At 32.4% G+C, this 22,378-nt stretch overlaps 1 protein-coding gene across 13 annotated transcripts in view; it reads right to left on the bottom strand.

The window, feature by feature from the left end:
- The window catches only part of LOC143243177 (uncharacterized), a 386,181-nt gene extending 374,750 nt beyond the window's left edge, over window positions 1–11,431 (bottom strand). For 2 of the 13 annotated variants that reach the window (XR_013024132.1, XR_013024133.1), the window contains exons 1-4: window positions 11,154–11,405; window positions 7,953–8,021; window positions 6,520–6,554; window positions 5,689–5,764 (exon numbers count right to left, since the gene is read on the bottom strand). Coding sequence is in view for 7 of the 13 variants with exons in the window: in XM_076486981.1 (XP_076343096.1) it covers window positions 5,689–5,764; window positions 11,154–11,168 (91 nt within the window). In the remaining 6 variants the exon portion in view is untranslated. Of the gene's footprint in view, window positions 1–5,688; window positions 5,765–6,519; window positions 6,555–7,952; window positions 8,022–11,153 lie in introns of all 13 variants that reach the window. The other 11 variants (XR_013024131.1, XR_013024130.1, XM_076486981.1 and 8 more) reach the window with 8 other exon arrangements.
- Window positions 11,432–22,378: the final 10,947 nt, after the last annotated feature.

Below are 22,378 nucleotides of genomic sequence, written 5' to 3'. Positions count from 1 at the left end.
GGGTGATACTAATGAATCATTAGTGTACTATGTAGTGCTGGCTTGTGACTCTACACCATATTTAAGGCACAAAACTTAAGGAAGATCCAGAGGCATGCTCCCCCAGAAATATTTGAAATCAGAAACACCATTCTCTCAATTTTCTGGTCTTTTTTAAAATAAGGGTATAAAAGTGATTAAATTTGCAATGAACATGTGATTCAGTATTTTCTTCATGAGGTGTAAAACATCTTTTCATGAATGTTATTACTCTTCTCCCTTCAGTAACGTGAAGATGACTTTGAAGTAGGTAAAACTTTTTGGTAAATATAATTTTTTGTGGGGAGTGGGTGGTGAAAAGACTGATCACAATAGGCCAAGAGGTTAAAGCACTCGACTCGTAAGAGGAGGGTCGCAGGCTTGAATCTCGATAACACCCAATATGCTCGCTATTTCAGCCATGGGGGCTTCATAATGTAGCGCTTAATTGCACTATTAGTTGGTAAAAGAGTCGTCCAATAGTTGACAGTGAGTGATGTTGACTAGCTACCTTCCCATTTGCCTTACACTGCTAAATTAGGGATGACTAATGCAGATAGCCCTTATGTAGCTTTTGAGAAATTCAAAATAACACTGAACACAATATTCCAAATGAAACCTAACCAGTGACATGTTTAATAAAGTAATAACCTCGTTAGCTTGCATTCAATATTTCTGCAGATACAACCTGAAGTCCCAACCACACAACATGGCTTTAGAGACTATTGTATATGAAACTTTGAATGATAGAGTTGACTCAGACCAAGGACGTTTGCCTAATATATATACACTATAATTTCTGATGAAGTCCATTTTGTTTTTGTTTGCTCTTAAGTTATATAATATACCTGCCAGGCGAGTTGTTTAAAGAATTTTCATGACAATAATTTTGATTAACTAACAAGTATTATTGTCAAACAATAATATTTTGCAATAAAAATCGCATAATCTTTAGCCCTCGGTGGGCTCAGCAGATAGCCCAATGTGACTTTGCTATAAGAAAACACACACACAAACACGTAATCTTAAGATTTTTTCCATCTCATTTTAAATTTGTATATTTTGAATTGAAATCAAAGCTGTTTCCAAATTGAATTGTGGTTCTGTGGTGTTACCACAAATTTTTCACCTTCTAGTTTCTGTACTTTGTCAGCTTTAGGCATTTAATCAGAAACTTTTATAATACATTATTTGTCTGACATCTTTGTTGCTTCTAAGCATTGTAAAATCACGTGCTTACAATATTAAAAATATCAACAATGAATTAGTTTCTTAGCAACACAGAAATTAGGAAACTTTTATAACCTTAGTTACATAAAACGTTTAAATTTTGGTGCAAGTAGACATAAAGTTATAGTGGAGATGAAATTATATTTACAAACATTTATTTTTATCGCATTCGGTGCTTTAATAACCGCAATGCCCGCACAAACAAGAGTTAAACATGAAGGTATTGAACTCAACGCCTTGAACAGCTTATTGTATTAAGTAGCTAATATCTATTACTGAGTATATCTTTAACTTTTGGACGACTAATTTATGAACGGCTAGCGCAGCCACTCTCATGTAGCTTTGTGCGAAATTCAAAGAAACAAATCTTTAATTTTGATCTAAGAAGATATCTTTATCTGTAGGAAGTTAATGTTAAACGTGTCAATGAGAAAGCAAAATTTGAGAATAAATAGAGAACTTCGTATTGTTCTCTCTCTTGGGTTTTGGGTATCATATGTACTCTGGAGGGTCAGGTGCTCTTTGACCTCTTCCGCCGTTCTTTATTTATATGATCATGCAGTGTTTGTTGGTGTTAGTTCCTGCTTTAGAATCAGAATGGGCTGAATTTACTCCGACCCTTTTAAGATCAATGTCCATGCACTGGTATACATATACAGATATTATTTTGCCTTGTCAGTAAGAAGTCTAGTTTGATGGTGGCCCTTTTTAAATATATATTATTATTTTATCTTTTTTTCATTCATTTTTTTTGTGTTTAAAATATGTGTTGATCGGGTAGAAGTGTTTAGGACTACCTTCATCATGTACGAGGTACCTCTCTAGTTCGCTTAATAATTCATTTTTCATCCAATCCTTATCAAAATACTTTATTGTATGATGTAAGAGTCTATTTGGTATGTTTAAATATTTGGGTATGAATTTGAATGATGCTTCTCTGGGAACTCTATATGCTGTTGTGAGGAGTGTGTTTTGAATTGTTTGCAACTTCGTTTTAATTGTTTTGTCACTTACTATGCTGGAGCTGCATAGTCATTTACTGGTCTAATGCATGTTTTGTACATTTTTCGTATATTGTCTGTTGATGCTCCACTATTCTTGCGAATGAGACTCCGAGCATAGTTGGTTCTTTGCCAGACTTTAATTTCATTTACATGGTTAGTTTTGTGTCACAGGCTAGACTTAGAAATTTTGCCAATGTGGTAGGCGGAAGTAGTGTTCCATTCACATATACTTCAGGCTGAAGTATTTTTTTGTATCTTGTCAACTATGTAAAGATGACAAGTTGTGTTTTTGCTGTATTTATTTTTATTTTGTATTTTCAACAATATTCCTTTATTCTGTTTAGTTGTTGTTGTATGTTTATGGCTGCTATTGTTGGTGCTGTGGCACTTTTCCATACTGCCACATCATCAGCAAACTATGAGGAGAATCCATGCTTAGGATCCTTCAATGGCAAATTGTTTACACAGATGATGAAGAATATAGAGCTGACCACCCCTCCTTGAGGGATGCCAGCTTCTGGAGTAAAGTACTCAGAAAAGGTTCCCTCTACATTTACTCCACATTTTCTATTTTTCGAAAAGTTAGATAACCAGTGAATAATTCCAAGAGATAGTCACATTTCCTTTACATGTAACCGTAGACCATTGTGCCATACAGTATCAAATGCTTTCTCAATGTCAAGAAAGCAGGAGACAGTGCATTAGTTTTGTTAAAGCTGTCGACTATCTATTCAGTGAGTCTGACTAAGTGGTCAGTTGTTGTCTAAATTTTCTGAATCCGTTTTGTTCTTCTGGTAACTTTCATGTTATCTCCAAGAATGTGGAGAGTCTGTTACTGACTATTCTCTCAAGAATTTTGCCTACACAGCTGATCAGGCTGATTGGTCGGTAGCTATTAGGTTTATCTGCTGGCTTTCATACCTTATGAAGCATTAGTATATTAACATGCTTCCAAGAAATTGGTATGTGTTCTGAGGATAGTGATAAGTTAAAAAGTGCTTTTTGGTGATCAAACAATTTCGAAGTGCCCTTTTTTGGGAGGATGGCTTGTATCTCATCTTCACCCAGAGATTTGTTTTTGTGTTTTTTATTGCTTCAAGAAGTTCATGTATGAATATTTCTTTCATTAGGATCATGCTTTCATAGTTTATGATGTGTCTTGTATTTGTCTCAGATACACTTGTTGAGAAAAATTGGTTCAAATTGTTCTTTGTTGTTTAGTATATAATTTGTGACTTTGTTGTAAAATAAGCATGTATATCTGGATCTGTATGTATTTTAAATGTATTCTGTGGTTGGTTCACTTAATTTTCTTTGTTTTAATTTTCGTGCAAAGCAACACATGGACCCGCTGTGCCAGCCGTCTCTAATTTAGCAGTGTAAGACTAGAGGAATGGCAGCTAGTCATCACCATCCACCACCAACTCTTGGGGTACGCTTTTACCAACAAATGTGGGATTGACCGTCACATTATAACGAACCCACGACTAAAAGGTCGAGCGTGTTTGGTGTGATGGGGAATCAAACTCGTGATCCTCAGATTACAAGTCGAGTGCCTTAAACACCTGGCTATGCCGGGCTATTTACAAAAAAAAAAAAAAAAAAAGAACACTGAACAAAATTTGTGTAGATATTATAATGTACATCAATTAATAGATAAGGAAGTGACTGAAAACAGAAAGGAAAAGAAAACCTCTAGAAGATTATTAAACCTTCTCAAGTGTGAAAACATTTAAAACTTTGCTAAACTAGTTTAAACACCTGGCCATGCCGGGATCTGTTTACTCTCTCTTCTGTAAAAGATGGTAAACTCAAGATTTCGTAAATAATTTTAATATTTTTGGAATATCTTCTTTCAAACATTTCCAGTCACTTTATGTTTTCTCTTATTGTGAAAATGTGTTGTTCTTATAGCAAAGCAACAACAGGAAATCCTCTCTGTCTACCAATGGGAAATCGAACGCTCGATTTTAGGATTGTAAATCCTTACTTATCATTAATTATGAATGTATTTTGAGTTGAAACCTGTTGTGACTTACAATACCATATATATATTTTAGGCTCATAACAAATTATTAACTACTTTTCTTCAGGAATGCTCATAAATCGAAAATCCTGTTAGATATAAACAAAGTTTAACAAATGTAGTTGATAGTTTATCTTGCTCTGTACCTATTTAATAAAAAGTAGTTTATCGACTTCTAGAAGTTTGGTATAATAATATTAATGTCATATCAGTTCAAAACAACCCACCCTCATTGCACAGCGATATGTCGGTAGACTTCAAGTGTTAGAAATCGAGTCTCGATATCTGTTATCCGTGGTGGACAGAGCACAGATAGCTCAATGTTTAGTTTTATGTTTATTTTGTAGGGTTGTATCACTTCTCTGTCTTCATGAGTCATTAACTTTTGAAGTGGAGTCGTGCTTATCCTATTTACTAGTACAGATACTTAGCATACATGTATGATGTAAAATGAGGACTTAATTTATTAATTAATTAATTATAATTTATCAACATGTACTGGTCCCCTGGAAGAACTGGTATCAACAGAAACAAAAGTATGAGAAGAGCAATTCTCTCCAAAAGCAAACAACTTGGAAGCATGAAAAGTATTGGAAAACCAAAACTCCTCAAATGGTGTGGAATATGACAGACTAAAACAAAAAGTGTTAAAAACAAAGAAAAACAGAGAGTCCAAATGTCTTCTCATTGATTACATTCTTACTTAGAAACATTGTTTTACTGAAAAGAAGAAGAAATCACTGGCCAAACCCATGAATCTAATTTCCTAAGAATTAAAGTCTGTATATAACTTTGAACTAAATTCCTGGGAAATCTTACCAGTAGCACGTTCAGCTATAATGGGAATTTCTATCGTCAATACACTGATCATATATTACTGCAGCAGTAATTTGGTTTATCAACATATTAGATACCCAGAGCTCTCATGATTGTGAACAAATGTTCTTAATGTAAGGCTCAGGGAAAAGAGGAAAAATACCAGAGACAGGAATTTTGTTTCTTTTGTTGTTGTGGTTTTATTTCTGAAAATATTTTTGACAATTTGAAAGCTGCAGGAATATTCTTCTATGACATCATATGTTTATTCTGGTTTATCAAGTGCAGTATGTAATATTTAACTGATTGAAATCCAAATTATTTAAAAGATAAAAATTCATCTTGACCAAAAAATATGGAATTTAAACTTTTATATTTGAAAAGAAAGATATAAACCCTTAATAGAATTAGATTTATCTTCATTAATTTTCTAAAAGGTACAACAAAAGATTGCCATTTAAACTCTTAAAATGCTTCAGTAGTTTAACACTAATAATACAAACACAGAAAACTGTACAGTTGATTTAAAAGACCTTTACACTTCACATTTTTAGTAGATAATAGATACATAGATAAAAAAATAAACTACATTACCTTCATCTCTCAAGTCCACGTAAATACTCTTCTTTTCACTTATAAAAAATACACAGTGCAGATTTAGGATCAGTTCCTGAAATTAAAATAGTTATATCACCTTTTTACAATAGATGAATGTAACTGAACTGTAGCCATGTTGAGAGTAACAAGATAAAACACTTCAATGTTGTTGTGTGTGATTTACATAAAGCAGACTTTGAACACTTGTTTTTATTCACCCAAAGAATATCAGTGACCTAAGTATTGAAAAACACACAAAAATATGAAAACTAATTTAATATTAAAGATAGCTATGTACAGTATAATAATTCATGCTTTCAGTTAATATGTACACAATACTGGTACCACACACTTGTTACATAAGTTGTTTTAATTCATTTAAAGTTATAAAAACAGATAAAATGTACCAACATGCATTTTTAAAATGTATAAAAATAACATTCAATAAAGTTACAGTAATATAATAATTTATGCTTTTTGTTTTGAATGAGTTTTAACTATGTAAATAATTTCATTGTACTTATAAAGCCAATTATTGTTGGTTAGTCACAATTATCTACCTAATTTATGTCTCTCTAAGTGTTATAACTGCAAAACTCATATGCAATAAAATTATATTTCTTTCCAACCACTCCTAAAGTAAATATTTAACTCTCACTGATAAAGAATAAATATTTATAATTACAAGTTGTACATAAATTTTAGTGCCAGACCTCAAACAAATACTGAAAATAAATATTTATAACCTTAAATGGGTGAAATTGTGAACCTGATGTTCCACACTTTAGAAATTCTTTTATATATGACTAATGCTAAAAAATTCCTTACTTATGTCAGGATTTCAAAGTCATGGAAATGTTTCTCTAAAAGTAGAAAGCAAAGAGGTTCCATCTTTAAACACATTTAAGACTACATATCAAGAGCAATATTAATATGGTAGAATACATCATGATGTATTTCAGTTTCTATATAATACATAAGGTATAAAAACCATAATAATTCTGGAGAGTATTTTAACTTTTTCTTGAATAACTCAGTATGAAAGATTCAACTTACGTTATTATTTGCTATTTCTAAGAAATAAAATCTTAAAAAAACCTTTATGACCTACTTAGACAGCCAGATCATTGACGCATCCAAAGATAATCTGCATTAAAAACACTTATGTAGTAATTCTTAAAAGTCTTCAGTTAACTATAAAATCCTATGTTTGTTAGTACTATGAAACCTCACATTGACATATTCTCCTGCTCATTTTACACCACTTCAAAACAAGCAAATGCAATAATGGGAAAAAAGAAAAAAATCAAAATTTTTGTATTTATATGTTTACCAAAACATGCCATATCAACATGTAGGGGGAGGTTAAGTGATTAACAATATATCACGCATTTCGTGATGACGACAAACCAACTTGAAGTAAAAATGTATTTCAGAACAACTGTTGCAAACTCCTTCTTTGTTGATCTGAATATAACCTAAGAAGGTCAAAACATTGTTTTCAGTTTTATTTTGGTATAACCAGTTGTTCTGAGATACATATCACATACTTGTTATGTTACTGGAAAGTCATACAACAATAGGAATATACAAATTTCATAATTTCTTGCTCACACTCTCTATTGAATTACATAGAAATAACTTATGGGAAAGCTAGTCTAATCTAGCTTTTGTATTAGGTACAATTAAGATAATAAACTTTACTCCATACACAAATTACACTGCACAACAATTTTTCTTTTAAATGTTTTGCTTCCTGAAAAGGTTTTGCTGATTGTGACAGGTACCTGGTGGGTATGCACAAATACAGTTTTGGTTTTGCTTCATCATGTGGAAACTTTGAGAAATAAACAGTTAATTGTTTACTGGCAATAACTTATTTAATTGTGTTAATGTTTGTAATATGCTATTAAGTTCAACATAATTAAAAGTGTTTTGCTCCTGATTTTTGTTTGTATTCAATGTCCGGTGCATCACGTTGCAGTGTCCAACAGTAGTCAGCAAGCATTGACAAATTCCAGTTGCCCTGATATTGTTTTCCCATGGTAGCAAAACTGAAGATTTCAACGAAACTGTACGTAATGGGCAAATTTGGATATGATTTTTGTGTTCAGCAGCCAAAACTCTACAAGGAACACCCAACAGTGTTCAAGAAGCAAAAACTTTGTTGTGCAGTGTTATCTAACATCAACTTCATTCTCCACAAGCAAGGAAAAGTGACAGAAAAAACCTATTTCATAATATAAATAGTAGTATTTTACCTTTCTGTGTTGTTACAGATTTGAATATCAAGTTCAGGTCCTCAATTTCCTTCCTACTTGTTGATCTACCTAAGGTAATGTGAGTAGAGTGTGATTACTCTTCTAATACCAGCAATTTGTTTGAACCTTTGTATCAATAACTTCAATAAACATTGCATACTATTTCATTGATTAAGTGAACAAATCATGCATTACAAAGATAGAGTTTTAAAGTATTCAAAATATATTATCTGATACATGTTCATTAAAAATAATGTGACAGCTGTTAAGATGAAAACTACACTGTGAATTTGACATTAATGTGGTACTTCTAAGATTACTATATGGAAGTATGATTTTACAAAGCCTTTCATACTGTTTTTGTTCCTACTTTCCTGCAAACAATGTTGATGATAATTATGAAATTACAAAGTGTTAAAGACATGTTAAAAGGCCATCACAAAATTTTGCAGTTTCAAACACTGGTAAAAGTTAAGGTAGCCTTGGATACCTGGTTGGACTGTAATATTTTGAATGCTAATGCACTGTCTTCTCATGAAGTTTATAAGAACTGACCACACCTTTTCAGCATGATATTAAAGCAGTAAAATAAGATAAATAACACCCAGAATTTGCCTTTATCAGACCCAACTTAAATACATCTGATCTATTCAGGATGTGTGTGTGTGTTGGTGTGCATCACCACTGAATATACCCCAAATCAGTCATTTTCTGACCTCAACAAAGTATTTGGTTATTTCAAAAACATATTTGATACACTAGCCAAAGAATACTATAAAAAACAGAAACAAGAAACAGTCTCACCTCTGCCTTACACACCATCCCATGTGCACCAGACAAAACAACATCACCAAACAAGAAGCATCACAACATAATTGAAAAAACAATTAGTCAACATGACTATAATCCATAATTACTACACGACCTGTGTGAGGTCACTAACACAATCAGCAGAACTTCACAAGTAGCATGGAAATTTCTAAGGCAGACATAAAGACAGCTTTCTGTGCAAGATGTGAACTGCCTCTAAAAAGATTAATTTTTGATTACTGAATATTGAAGATAGTAATAATTGGACACACAAGTTGATTATTTTCATAAAATTAATTCATAACTTTGCATGAAACTAACTGATATAATCAATTCTCATAGGAATACAATTGTATTTCATTCTGATTAAGAAATTTTGAAATTTAACCATGAATCTTGCAACAATAAGTTATTTTACGGTCTGGCCTAAAGCTAAGCAATGTAAATCTAAATCTAAAATAGTCAAAGTGAGAAAAAAATAGTGCCACCATCAATACAGATACCAATTTATTTTAGTTTCTGGTCAAACACATTAAAATTACAATTGGTTGATATAAATAAATCAACTTTTTTTAGACTGTTTGCAAATTTTTAACACTGCTTCCACAAGCCAGACACCCAGGATTTGTGCTGAATGACTGCCCTTAATAAATAACATCCTTCTAGAATGAGCTAAAACTCACTTTTAGAGTTTTCAGGTTGAACAAAATCTCCCACAAAGTTTTATGAAAAAAAATATGCAGATTTAGTAATGCTATTCCAAGTTTTTGACTCCCATAGCACACAGTGGTAAACTTGGAAGATGTGTATGTTGTGTTATTGACTATTTGCTTTCATTCTTGCTTTTAGTTTTCAAAGTAGATACAAAATCCACGACCTTCATATCAGTGGGACAGTTCTCATCTAGCTATTTCAAAAGTTTGTTCTTCAATCTATCTTTCATTTCTTTAAACATCATTGACTAGCATATCAGTGCAAGTATAACTTTCTCTGGCAAAACTTGTTGCATATTACTGGCATATGAGAATAGTTTTGTATCATCAGATTTAATTGTATTTCCAGTCATGTTCATAAGATCATCTGGATCTCCTGGAAGTAACATAGTACAAAGAATCCTTAATCCTGCCATGCAGAATGCAAGCAATCAACTGTTCTTTTCAAGAGCACTGAAACTTGATGCTTTTCATAGAGCTTCTTGATTTGAAAAGTTTAATGTTGTTGTGGATTCAATACCAAATTGAATCGGCATTGCTCCTGTGCCATGTTGAAATACCACAACAATGTCTTGCTTTTACACTTCAATTCTTGGATAATCTGCATCATTCATTCAGTGTCACAAACTCCATGGGATCCTCAGAAGTACTGCTAGGCATTTCATCTTCATCACTCTCCAGTGGAATAGATGAATCAGTCCTTCCTTTTCTCTTTCTTCATACTTATAATTTACCTTGCAGCTCTTTCACACCTGCTTTTTATGCCATTTTGACCTCTAAGTCTGAACCATTGCATCTACACTGTCACTTTGAACTTACAAGCTACTTTCTTCTTTTCCTGTATTAATGTTACTTTATCAATAGAGGATCAGTATACTTAATCACTGAATGTTGTAGCATGTTGATATCTGTTTTGTGGCCAGCTGCAGATCCAGTTTTAACAAACTGTGTAACAGTTGTCTGTTTTTTGGCTAATGAGATTTTGGTAAAGGCATCAGCCAATAAACAAAATATCCAGATTGACAGCAATGTACAATTATCTACCCATGTTGTTTCTGGTCTTGTATCTGAATTTGTTTTAATGAAAAACTATTTAATATTATAAAAAATAGTTTTTCATAGTTTAAAACTTTCACATAAAAAGTCACTAAAGCAATTAAATTAAAAGGAAAAGTACTTGTCCTATTAAGCACTCTTGATGATTTACTCGTTACTTCACATGGACAAGTGACAGTGAGAATAAAACCATAATAATTTGCAGGACTCACTCAACAACTGGAAAAGCCTTTTTTTCTTATTACGATAGAGCCACAATTCAAAGTGACAGGACATGCATTTATTTCACCATTGCCTTTAAAGTTTAAAATCGTAAATTTACAATTTATGTTGTCCCTACTTATGTTATATACTAATAATTTCATTTTAAAATGTTGTCCAAATCTACTTACATTGAACATTTGTAATAATATTGCACATACTACTTATAATTAGCATGAACAATTATTATGTGGCTAACTAACTCATTTTTGTATTAACACTCACAGACTGGAATTAGGCTCAGCCGCTACGGTAAATTCAAGTCACAGTATATTACTTTAAAGTCCAAATATTGCACTAGTTACAATTTACATAATTCAGAATTTCAATGCCTATGTATACAACAATAAAATTGTTTTACTTTGATATATTTCATTCTTCTGATCAACTTTCTTTCCTGGTTCGTTTAGTTTTTTCCTTTAGAGACATCACTTCACTAAATTAAAACTATAAAAATTGTCAGTTTCCCGCGTTGTTAGCTATCCATATGTGTTATCAAGCGACCTCTACAGTTTCGAACAAAGAGTACAACGGAGTCTGCAAGAAAGTTCTCGTCATATTAAGAAAATAAAAAAGCATACGTATGTTTATATTCTTATCATTGTTAGTAGAACAGAATATTTTGAAATATTAGTAGTATTATTAGGTTAAAAGGTGAGAAATAGGACATGACTGATATCATAATAGTTGTCTCCAGATCCTAAGATAAGTAATTAATATGATTTTAATCTGTAATTTTTGATATTGCATTAGTTCTGGAACTAGCGCTCATACCCACGAAATGTGTAAAGCTAAAATTCTATGTCGGATACTGATAAAACTCAAAGCTGGTAGTAGAGGTAGTTGTACGTTAATTATTGCAAATACAAATTATAAATTAAAGTTTTTCAAAGTGTGTATGAGATTGGGATAAATGGCTCATTTATTATCTGAGTTCACAATATTTTGTGACACAATAACTTGTAAGTTACTCAAAATTTCGAATAGAAAGACTTGCATTTTCAAAGCAGTATATTTTAATTTTAGATTGTAACATAGTTTAGTTGGACATCAGTTTGTTTGTTTAGAATTAAGCACAAAGCTGCACAATGGGCTCTCTGTGCTCTGTCCACCATGGGCATCGAAACCCAGATTTTAGTGGTGTGAGTCTGCAGACATACCGTTGTGCCATTAGGGGCTTGGACATCAGTATGAGGACTTTTCTAACATCTAAATTGTATTTTATTAGGTGTCAGTTTAGTCCTCAAATGTTACCTTAGAGTATTAATAACAGACATAATACATTTAGCAGATTAAGTAAAAATATTAATTCTTAAATCTTTTGTCTTTGATTGATAATGTAGTAAACTGCTGTTGTGGCATATAACACAACTCATTAAGGATATTCATTTGGAGCATTCTTGGAAATTTCACACACATACATTTATATTCTTGTGGGATCACTGGCCATTAATAGAAAGCCAAAGGGTCTGATATTACTGAAGATGAAAACATTTTTAAATTGTTCAGTTACTTATTTTGCTTATGCTTGTGACTTTTTTGGATAAAATACAAATAATTTTCACAATAAAATGTTATTACTTAACTTTCAAATATATGCACATTTTATAGAAATTTAATATAAAAACATTTTCACTATTTCAGTGTTAATTTGATAAAAATACGTATACACTGAATATACTTTATATGTGTATATAAAGTCATAAAGTATAGCAGTTTATAAAATAATTTTAAAAAATATTTTGAGTATAATATTTTTATCGTTTGAGTAATCTATGATTATACAAGATAACAGTACACTCTCACATAACTTTGAAAGGTATTTTTTTGAACATTTAATTATTTTTCTATTGTAAATAATATGATATGATGATGGATTTTTTAATGAATCTTTGTATGCATTGGAGCCTTTTTTAACAATAAAATATTGTTTTCACTGCATAATACTCCTGTCTTACAGGTAAATATCAGTTATTCTCTTTGAAATGAAACATCTGTTTTCAATTGCCTAACTTTAAACTTCATACAACTTTTGAACCACTTACTTAATCAAATGAGATTCTGGTTCTTATTCCATAGTATCAACTATTATTTGTATCTTGATAAAATTATTGCAAATATTAACAACAAAGGCACCATATATAAATATGTTTGGAATCCCATTAGAAAATAATGGTGGTGTGAAGGTTTAACATTATTTAAGTATGATTATTTACACACATTGAAAAACCTTCAGTAGTCTAATGTATTTGACTGAGGTGAAAAAAGCTAAAAGAATTAAGTATCCTTTTTTTAGAGAATATATAATTTGAAAACAAGAAGGCAATTTTAACCTTGATATAAGATTTTGATTTGGGCTACCATTGCATTTAATAGCTTATAAGGCTCGCTGGCATACAACAACTACAGTAGTGGTTGGAATACTAGTTTGTTATAACAACAGTTTTATGATATGAAGTTTGTGAATGCTAACTTAGAAAAGGCATTCACTCCATAACAGCTGTTATACAAGTGTTCATTGTCTGTTCCCTAGTAGGACAGAGGTAAGTCTTTGAATTTATAATGCTAAAATCAGGGTTTTGGTTCCCCTTGGTGGACACAGCAGATAGCCCTTTGTTGCTTTGCTATAACAAAACAAACACATTCTGTCTGATATGTTTAGAATATTATCTACCATCCACTCACCATATTGTCTGACTGAAATAATATATGAATGAAATCATTAGATCATTAATGCATGTAATAAACCTTTGAAGTCAATAGTACATGTAGTTTTGAAAATAATTAATGCATTCAGAGGGAGATTTTAAGTTTCTAACTTGTTATATTATATTCATAAAGTTTATTTGCAATTTTTATCTATTTTGTTTCACACAACTATTTAAAAGTTATTATATTTTATCAGAATATCTCTCCTTTATGATTGAACCTTTTTATATTTATTACTCATGTAAAATAATAACATTTGGTCAATCTAGAATCTCTTAAAGCTGAAAAGAAATTATATCTGAGACAGCTCATATCCTTATGTTTTCATTATCAACTTTGAGGGTTATTTTTAGGAGTCACAGGACGATGGAAAAATTCCACACGTATAAAAAATTTGCTAATATGTTCTTGGGCTATGTAGCAGTGGTAGTGGATTTATCAAGTGGAAGCTGACGTATGTTCTCCATAGAGAGCCATTGTGTGGGTTTTTTGTACATTAAAACACAGCTGGCTACAGTACAATGTTTTATCTCATTAGACAGGACTTATTGTACAAACAGTACTGGTATGTATTTTTTTTTCTGGTCACAATCAGCTATGTTTTTTGAGTGGTTGTGATGCATGCTTTGTTAAATAGTGGGGTTTAACTACATTGCTTTAGTGATTATGTTGTGAATTCCATTTCCTGAAGATAGATAATTATAACCTTCCTTATCTGGTAAAACATAACTGGAGTAATCATGTTGTATATTTTGTTTTTTAGTGAGGTATGAGTTTAGTGCGTTATGTAATCATGGTATTTGATTTTTGTCCTGTTGAGATGTGAATCCAGAGTTTTGGTATCATGAAAATTCTAGTCAGAAATAATATTATCTAGATATTTTCAAACATTTGTTAACTTTTCATAAGTCTATGCAATCGCTGTCTTCAGCAATTTTTACTCGTCAAAAAAATTTAAAGGAACTCAGCATTGTCAGTTTTTATGCCCCTGTAAAAGTGTTTCTTGTGCATAACATCAGGGTCATAAAAGCAAGAACTTGTTTACCCTTTTTAATACTACTAAAATATTAGGGAATAAACATTTGATCATATTTTAGGTTTTGTAACGTCATTAAAACTTTAAATTACTTTTCCATTATTTACAATTTGTTACCCTCTTATTAGTTACAAAAAAACAATGTGCTCATTTCCTTTAAAGGAGTTTCAAAGGAGATGACAGGGTTTATAATTTTGTTGTTTTCTGACAATAATTATATTTGCTCAGGCTGCAAGCTAAGAAGTAATGCATTAAATTAATCTTGATTCTCCTTTAATATGTTTATAAAGAATACTTGATTATGAGTTCCAATAAAAAATTACTAGGTTTATCAACAGCTTTACTTAAAACCTTTAGATACCTACCTTGTAGCTTAAAATTGGAAAATGTCACTACCACAGCAGCTTCTTGGATATAAAATATGGCAATTGTCAGTCAGGTTTTCAAAGAAATCTATGCGGTCTTGATGACATTCTGTAAGCCCTGACATAATGTGATTGGGATTAACTTGTTGCTGCTTGCTGGTAATATCAGCAGCAGGTTACCACAGAGATGTATTGTTCTTAGTATACATATACAGTAAATGCCATTGAAATAATGTGCTTTATGTAATTTCAGATTACTGTACCTAAATAAGCAGCTGTTTTATGTAGGATGAAATTCTCCTGCAGGGTTAAGAACCTAAAAGAACAAACCAACATTTATTATTATAGAGTATATATAGTTGCAAATCTACAGTATGACTTAAACGAGTCTTACAAATCATAAACGATCAAGTCTGATTGTAAGCACTTGTCTGCAATGGCAGATTCATTGCTCTTAACTTTAACCATCTGTTCCTAGAAGTATTTCTTTAGACGTCTCTGAACCAAGAAGTTTAGAAATAGTAGATATTTTATTTTTACCTAAAACATGAATGAATTTTTATTTCTTAAAAAGTTATAGAAGTTGCTATTTAAGAAATGTTTTCTTGCAGGAAAGACAAATAGAAAGTTCACTAACATAAGTTTCAGTATTAAATGATAAATAGAAAAAACAGAAAATAAATATGCAAATCAGTTACATGTTGCAATGATGTAAGGAAAACACTAGGTAAAAAAAATTAATTAAAGAAAAACAAAATATAGGAGTTTGAGAGTGTTTACAAGAGGATAACTTATTGTTTAATTTTAAAAGTACAATAAAGAGAACAGACTACTAATATTCATCACTGGTACAACTCACTTACCATTTCAAACAATACAATAGTCTTCTTCTGCTAGATGGTTGGTGTTTAACCTTCCAGTCCTCTTTACCTCAAAATTAATATCTGTGATGCTAAACATCTTTTTTCTTGATCATTTAGTGGAAATGTGTACAAAGAAAGCATACTCATATCAAGAATTTCAACTTACATTCTTTGTCCAGTGAACAATGTCACTCCATGACCTTTGTTCACTGACAGCATTGGTCATGAAACATTTTCAATCATTATCATACTTGGTCAACCAGGAATATTTTAGTTATAACCCATTTAACCTGGACTCTATATACAGTACTAAAACATATCTAGGAGTGGATCCACTAAGATCTTACTATACCAGTTAAGTGTCTCCTTTATTTTAATTAATTCTATAGCTGCCCCAATGCATCAATTCTTTAATGATTTTTATTTTACGATTTTCCAATCTTAATTCAGTCCAACCTTTTTTAAAAACAAATAGATTTACTTTAGTTTCTCAGATTCGATTATTTTATTACTGTGATTTTATCTGAATCTTTTCAGTCTTCAAATTCTACCGTATTCTCTGTTTCTGTTTCTAAAACTTAGTTTACTTCAAATGTTTAGAGTTCCCAAGTTTATGTTGAAAATAGTGTTCAGAGTAAGAGAGAGAAAAATGATACTTTTCTATAGACCTTTACAAAGCAGAATAATTAGGATAAAGAACATTTTTGAGTCAAATCTAACACATAGTACCTCGGTACACACCCACACTATCCCCTTACCATGTGTGCAAAGTTTTAGCTTCTCTTCCCTTGGATGCATTGCAGTCAGACATACAACTCATCATAATGTTAATGGTTAACTCTGTGTAACCAAGTTATCCAGCTCAGACAGTTCTTATTTTAGTTTGGCTCTTAAAACGTGTAAACAGATAAACTGTTGTTTCATGAACCAAAACCAGAAGTGTGTTAGTTTGGTGCCAAATCTTCTCACTACCTCCATATGATCATTCCAACGTACTGGTCATTCTGAAAGTCCATTGACCAATGAAACTAAAGTGGTGACCTGAAAATGAACATGTCCAGTAAGGTAAGAGACTGTACATTTTCACTAATGACAGCACCAGAAACAAACTCCTACGGTCAAGATTCTAAAGGTTGTCTTGTGGTCTTTCTACAAAACACGGTGATGTTTCCTTCTTCACCATTCAATAACTTTATTGGTGCTATCTTCCTCATAGTTCCCTGGACCTACTGAAAGCTACATCTTGTAATGTTCTTTGGAGAAACACAGTAAGCCAAAATTAAAGAAAAAACCAGGTTAAAAACTAACTATACCTTAGTAACGAATGACACCATATGAACTAGATGTACTTCCAAACTAAAATTAAAAGAAACAAGTATTTTCATTTCTTGCTTTTATAGTTCATTTGCCATGCTGTGTTCTAGCCAAGAGAGTGCATAATTCTACTCGTGATTCATAGCATGCGCACGTTTTACTGATTTTTAGTACTCGTCTGGATAAATAGTAACCAATGTTCATATCTTTAGTATTTGCTTAGATAAACAATCATCTATGTTCTGATCGTTAGTATTTTCCTGGATAGATACTGTTGTGTGTTACGATCCTTAGCACTTGCCTGATTAAAAATATGCTCAAATTACGTTTTCTTACAATAAATAGTTACAGGTGCTCGTATATCACTCTATAGTCTTAAATACATTGTTCCCAAACTTCTGATCTGTAACAGTTGGGGTTGTGAGTAATAAAATACATCCAAATATTAGTACTATGATCACATTAAAATTTAACATTAATCCTTCTCTCTAAATATTCCACTTCTATAAATACACTATAAAACTGAATACGCACGTTTCGAACCCAAGAACTTTCATTTTGAGATCAGGTACAAGGTTAGAGGTCGTGAATCGCTGCACTACACTTTTCTGATAACTTATATACAGCTGTTGTGTACTTGGTATGATCTTGTGTTTAAGGCGCTCAACTCTGAATTTAATGGTCATAGGTTTGAATCTCCGTCACCAAAATACTTGCCCTTTCATCCATGGGGCATTATATGTGACGGTCAGTCCCATTATTTGCTAGTGAAAGCATAGTCCAAGAGTCGGTGGTGGATGGTGTTTAGCTATCTTTCCTCTAGTTTATGGTTGCTAAATTATGAAAAGTAAGTAGAGATAGCCCTTGTCCTGCGTTTCGCAAAATTCAAACCAAAGCGATATGTCTGTGGATTTAGAAGGCTAGACACCAGGTTTCGATATCCGTGGTGGGCAGAGTACGGATAGCTCATTGTGCAGTTTTGTGCTTAACTTCAACCATTTCAAACTACATTTTATGTGTGTCCTATGCTCCGCTAGGGGTGATTTGTTTTTGAATTTCGCGCAAAGCTACTTGAGCGCTATCTGCGCTAGTCGTCCCTAATTTAGCAGTGTAAGATTAGAGAAAAGGCAGCTAATCATCACCACCCACCGCCAACTCTTTGGCTAGTCTTTTATCAACAAATAGTGGGATTGACCGTCACATTATAACGCCCCAGGGCAAAAAGGGCGAGCATGTTTGGTGCGATGGGGTTTCGATTCCGCGACCCTCAGATTACAAGTGGAACGCCTCAACCCACTTGGCCATGTCAGGCCACGCATAAATGAAGAAACAATAAACTTATACTATAAGAAGGCTTATTTCTTTTCGAAACATGTACAGCCTAGAGTAAAAGACAAAAGAAAAGATATAACATTGTTTCACAGACTATTTAGACAGAGTATTAGTGCTGAATCTAAGTTAAATGGACGACAACTATTGTAGAAACAAAAGTGTAGAGGAAGACGTTTCGATATAAGATTTCACCGTCCATTCAACTGTGTTTCAAAAAATATAATAGTTTGTGTGTTAAGCTTGACCGAGTGATTTATATTAAAGATATAACATTATTTCACAGACTATTTAGACAGATTATTAGTGCTGAATCTAAGTTAAATGGACGACAACTATTGCAGAAACAAAAGTGTAGAGGAAGACGTTTCGATATAAGATTTCACCGTCCATTCAACTGTGTTTCAAAAAATATAATAGTTTGTGGGTTAAGCTTGACCGAGTGATTTATATTAAAGATATAACATTATTTCATAGACTATTTAGACAGAGTATTAGTGCTGAATCTAAGTTAAATGGACGACAACTATTGCAGAAACAAAAGTGTAGAGGAAGACGTTTCGATATAAGATTTCACCGTCCATTCAACTGTGTTTCAAAAAATACAGTAGTTTGTGGGTTAAGCTTGACCGAGTGATTTTTATTCGGGCAATGCATCTAAAGATCCATAGTTCACGTTTCACCTAAATAAAAGCGCGCCAATAGTTTTAATAGTGGCAGTGAGATTGAAGAATTCGAATAAAGCAATTTCAGAGTCGATAGTAAATGCTGCTCGTATCTGTCTGTCAGTTCAAAATTAGGGAAAGCTAGCACAGAGACCTCTTGCGTACTTATGTTCAAATATCCAAGTAAAACAAAATTTCGTTTTGTCGCGTCAATAATAGTTCAGCGGGCTTTGACACTAAAGTCAGGAATTCGATTTCTCGCTGTAGACAAAAAGTATAAAGTAAAATATGTAGCTTTGTGCTAACCTAAGAAACAAACAAACAATCGTTTTGTTACATTTCACTGTCGACACCACACTGTTAAAAATAATTATAAACCATATTCCCAGCTATAAAATTCAAACCCAAAACAGTGTTATTAGTTACTTTCTTAAAAATAATGACAGAAATCTTCAGTAGTTGGCTCTGTTCACAAACAGCAACAGATGAAATCATAGTAAACAAGACCCTAACCGTCACAAACTCACTTCGATATAGATTTATTACTAAATCATTGTTGCATCTGATAGATACCGCACCCTGCGATTTTTTTATCTGATATTGATGTATGACGTTATGGGCTCAAACACTCACATCTCGCTCTCCTAATTTCAATTGATTTTAATTATTTTATTGCTCTTGAATTTCTTCATGTGAGACTGACGTGTGGAGGTTAAAACTGACAGTCAGTGTTCCAACCACAATGTGGTTTCTACGTCATCAGTCAGTGTTTCCAACCACAATGTGGGTTCTACGTCATCAATCACCTTCCAAATCTAGAGTACAGTTTATATATCACATTACAGCCTGTATCCTGGGGATCCTTTTAATTGGTGCAGCGTCTTTGATTTTTGTTTGGATTTATTTTTGTTTATTACAAACATATGTTATACAGTATATTAATTAGAGAAATGTAAACTAATTTGTTATCGATAAATGCTATACCTATGAAACGTTATAAATGTAAAATCTGCCATGCAAATTAAATGTAGAACTGTTTGTTTATTTTTGTTTAAAGTTAGCTACACAAATACACAATGGGCTATCTGTGGCTGCCCATCACGCTTACCTAAACTTATTTTCTAGCATTATAAGTCCACAGAAATATAGAAGTGAAAGTCATTGAGTCATTGTTTAAGTAACACACATTAACATATACCTGCATAAAACATAGTGGAATTTTATATAAGTAAAAAAAATAACGTATTTAAAAATGTAAAATATGCCATATATCTGAAGTCTTATTTTATAATGGAGTAAAACTACATTTACTAAAATCATAGTGTGTTGTTGTTTTCAATCATAAGATACTTTTAAAGTGACTCTAAAAACGAAAACTATAAATCTAGTGTTATAATATAAAAAGATCAATGTTGACACTTCGTCTTGTGGTGATGGCATCACTTCTAGCAGCACGCCCTCTGACATTAGTGACATGATCATATAATGCTGCCTGATAACATCCTCGTTTTTGGAAAAACATGGGTTTTCATATTAAGTATTTGAAAAAAGTTGATATTAAATTTGGTTATTACTCCAACTTGTATATTAATTATTTTAATTTTGCATATCACATACATATCCATCACCTAATTAATTTATTAATATTTAATTAAATAAAGTATTACTTAGATATTAATTAAGAATTTGCACTTCACCATATATTAATCACATTATTAATTAATCTTTAATTAATAAATCTCCCCCAGTAACACCTCAACCACCCTTCCTCCTGGTATTGTCTTTTGGCAGATAGTACATGGCCAGCAAGATCTGCTCGCATCTCTGATGATTCCTGGGCAATGAACATAACTAGTGGATCTATCCGCTATCTTCTTTGCTCTTAGGTGTCCTTGCACAGTCAACTCGTGAATTTGTTCCATCAGTTGAGTCCTGTATTCTGTCGTTTTGATTTGCTGCACTTCCCCAGTATAATTTCTCTGTTTGATTTGGTACAGCAATTCCTTCTAATACTCTGCTCTATAAGTGCTTTACCTCTTTGTCTTCTGCTCGATTTTTTTCCCATATTTTATCACAAAGATTGTCTAGCGAAAAGTGTTTCTTTTACGCTTCTTTCAATTCCTGCAAACCTACATTCGTGATATCACCTTTTGACCTTTGTAAGATCTTCGTGTTATGTTTGCTCTTATTTTCTTGAGCTCTGTTTGTGACTGCCAATGCTTCTTCGTTTATATATATATATGTTTTTCATACATATAGTCTTTGGTAGGTCTGACATAGCACTCTCTTTTGTTTCTCTATTCTGTTGGTACCATCTCCTTTGTCTTCTGTTAAATTTTCTCCCAGGTATTGTCCCAAAGTTTCTGCAATGGAAGAACTTTCTTTTATGATTCCTTCATTTCCTACAAACCTACATTCGGGATGTCCTTTTTTCACACTTGTAAGGTCTTGATGTCTTGCTTGCTCTTCTTTACTTGACCACTAGTGGTGACCACCAATGGTTCATCAATCTTCTTTCGATCTGTTATCTGAGTTTCTACTAGCTGGTATGTTTTAAACAATTTGGTCAAATATGGATGTTTTATACTGTTGTCTCCAGGTCTACCACATAATATAATGCATTTATCTTTATTTTCTTATGGGACATTTTCTCATTGTCCCATCAATAAGTACACACACACACTCACATGTGTAGTTTGCTTCTCATGTGGTCATAATATAGTAGACTGGCTCTCACTACTGCAAACAATTTCTTGTAGGCACTTCACTCTTTTGTCCCCAACATATTCTTCACTCACTGGCATGTTGTGATTTGCTGGTACTTCTGAATATCTGTAACATGCTCCAATCACTATTGACACTGTTGATCCATTTGTTAACTTAAGTTGATTGTTAGTCGTGTACTGATTAACCATAGAAATGGAACTTCCTTCTCATAGTAAATCTGGCATCTTTTATTGATTCTCTTTCTTTTGGCAGCAGCATCTATGTTGACAGTCAAACTTTCTAGTTTCTTAACAACACCATCTATAGAAGTTGCTATAGCAGCTTTATTCTGAGATTTCTGCTGTTCCTTGTTAGTAATGGACTTCCATTCCTTCGCAACGTTACATATTTTATAAATAACATTTCTTTACCCATTTGTCTGTTAACCCCATGTAACCTTTGGTAGACTCCCGTTTCTAGTCAACTACCAGTTTTTGTTTTAAATAATAATATCTTCAAAATAAGACAAACGTATGTACAAAAATTATTTACACCATGAAATATCACAGTTGTATCCAAAACTCTAAATAATTAATCTT

The sequence above is a fragment of the Tachypleus tridentatus genome, unplaced genomic scaffold (genome assembly GCF_004210375.1).
Source record: "Tachypleus tridentatus isolate NWPU-2018 unplaced genomic scaffold, ASM421037v1 Hic_cluster_2, whole genome shotgun sequence".
NCBI classification, from domain to species: domain Eukaryota; kingdom Metazoa; phylum Arthropoda; class Merostomata; order Xiphosura; family Limulidae; genus Tachypleus; species Tachypleus tridentatus.
This window is presented reverse-complemented; position numbering and strand designations above follow the sequence as displayed.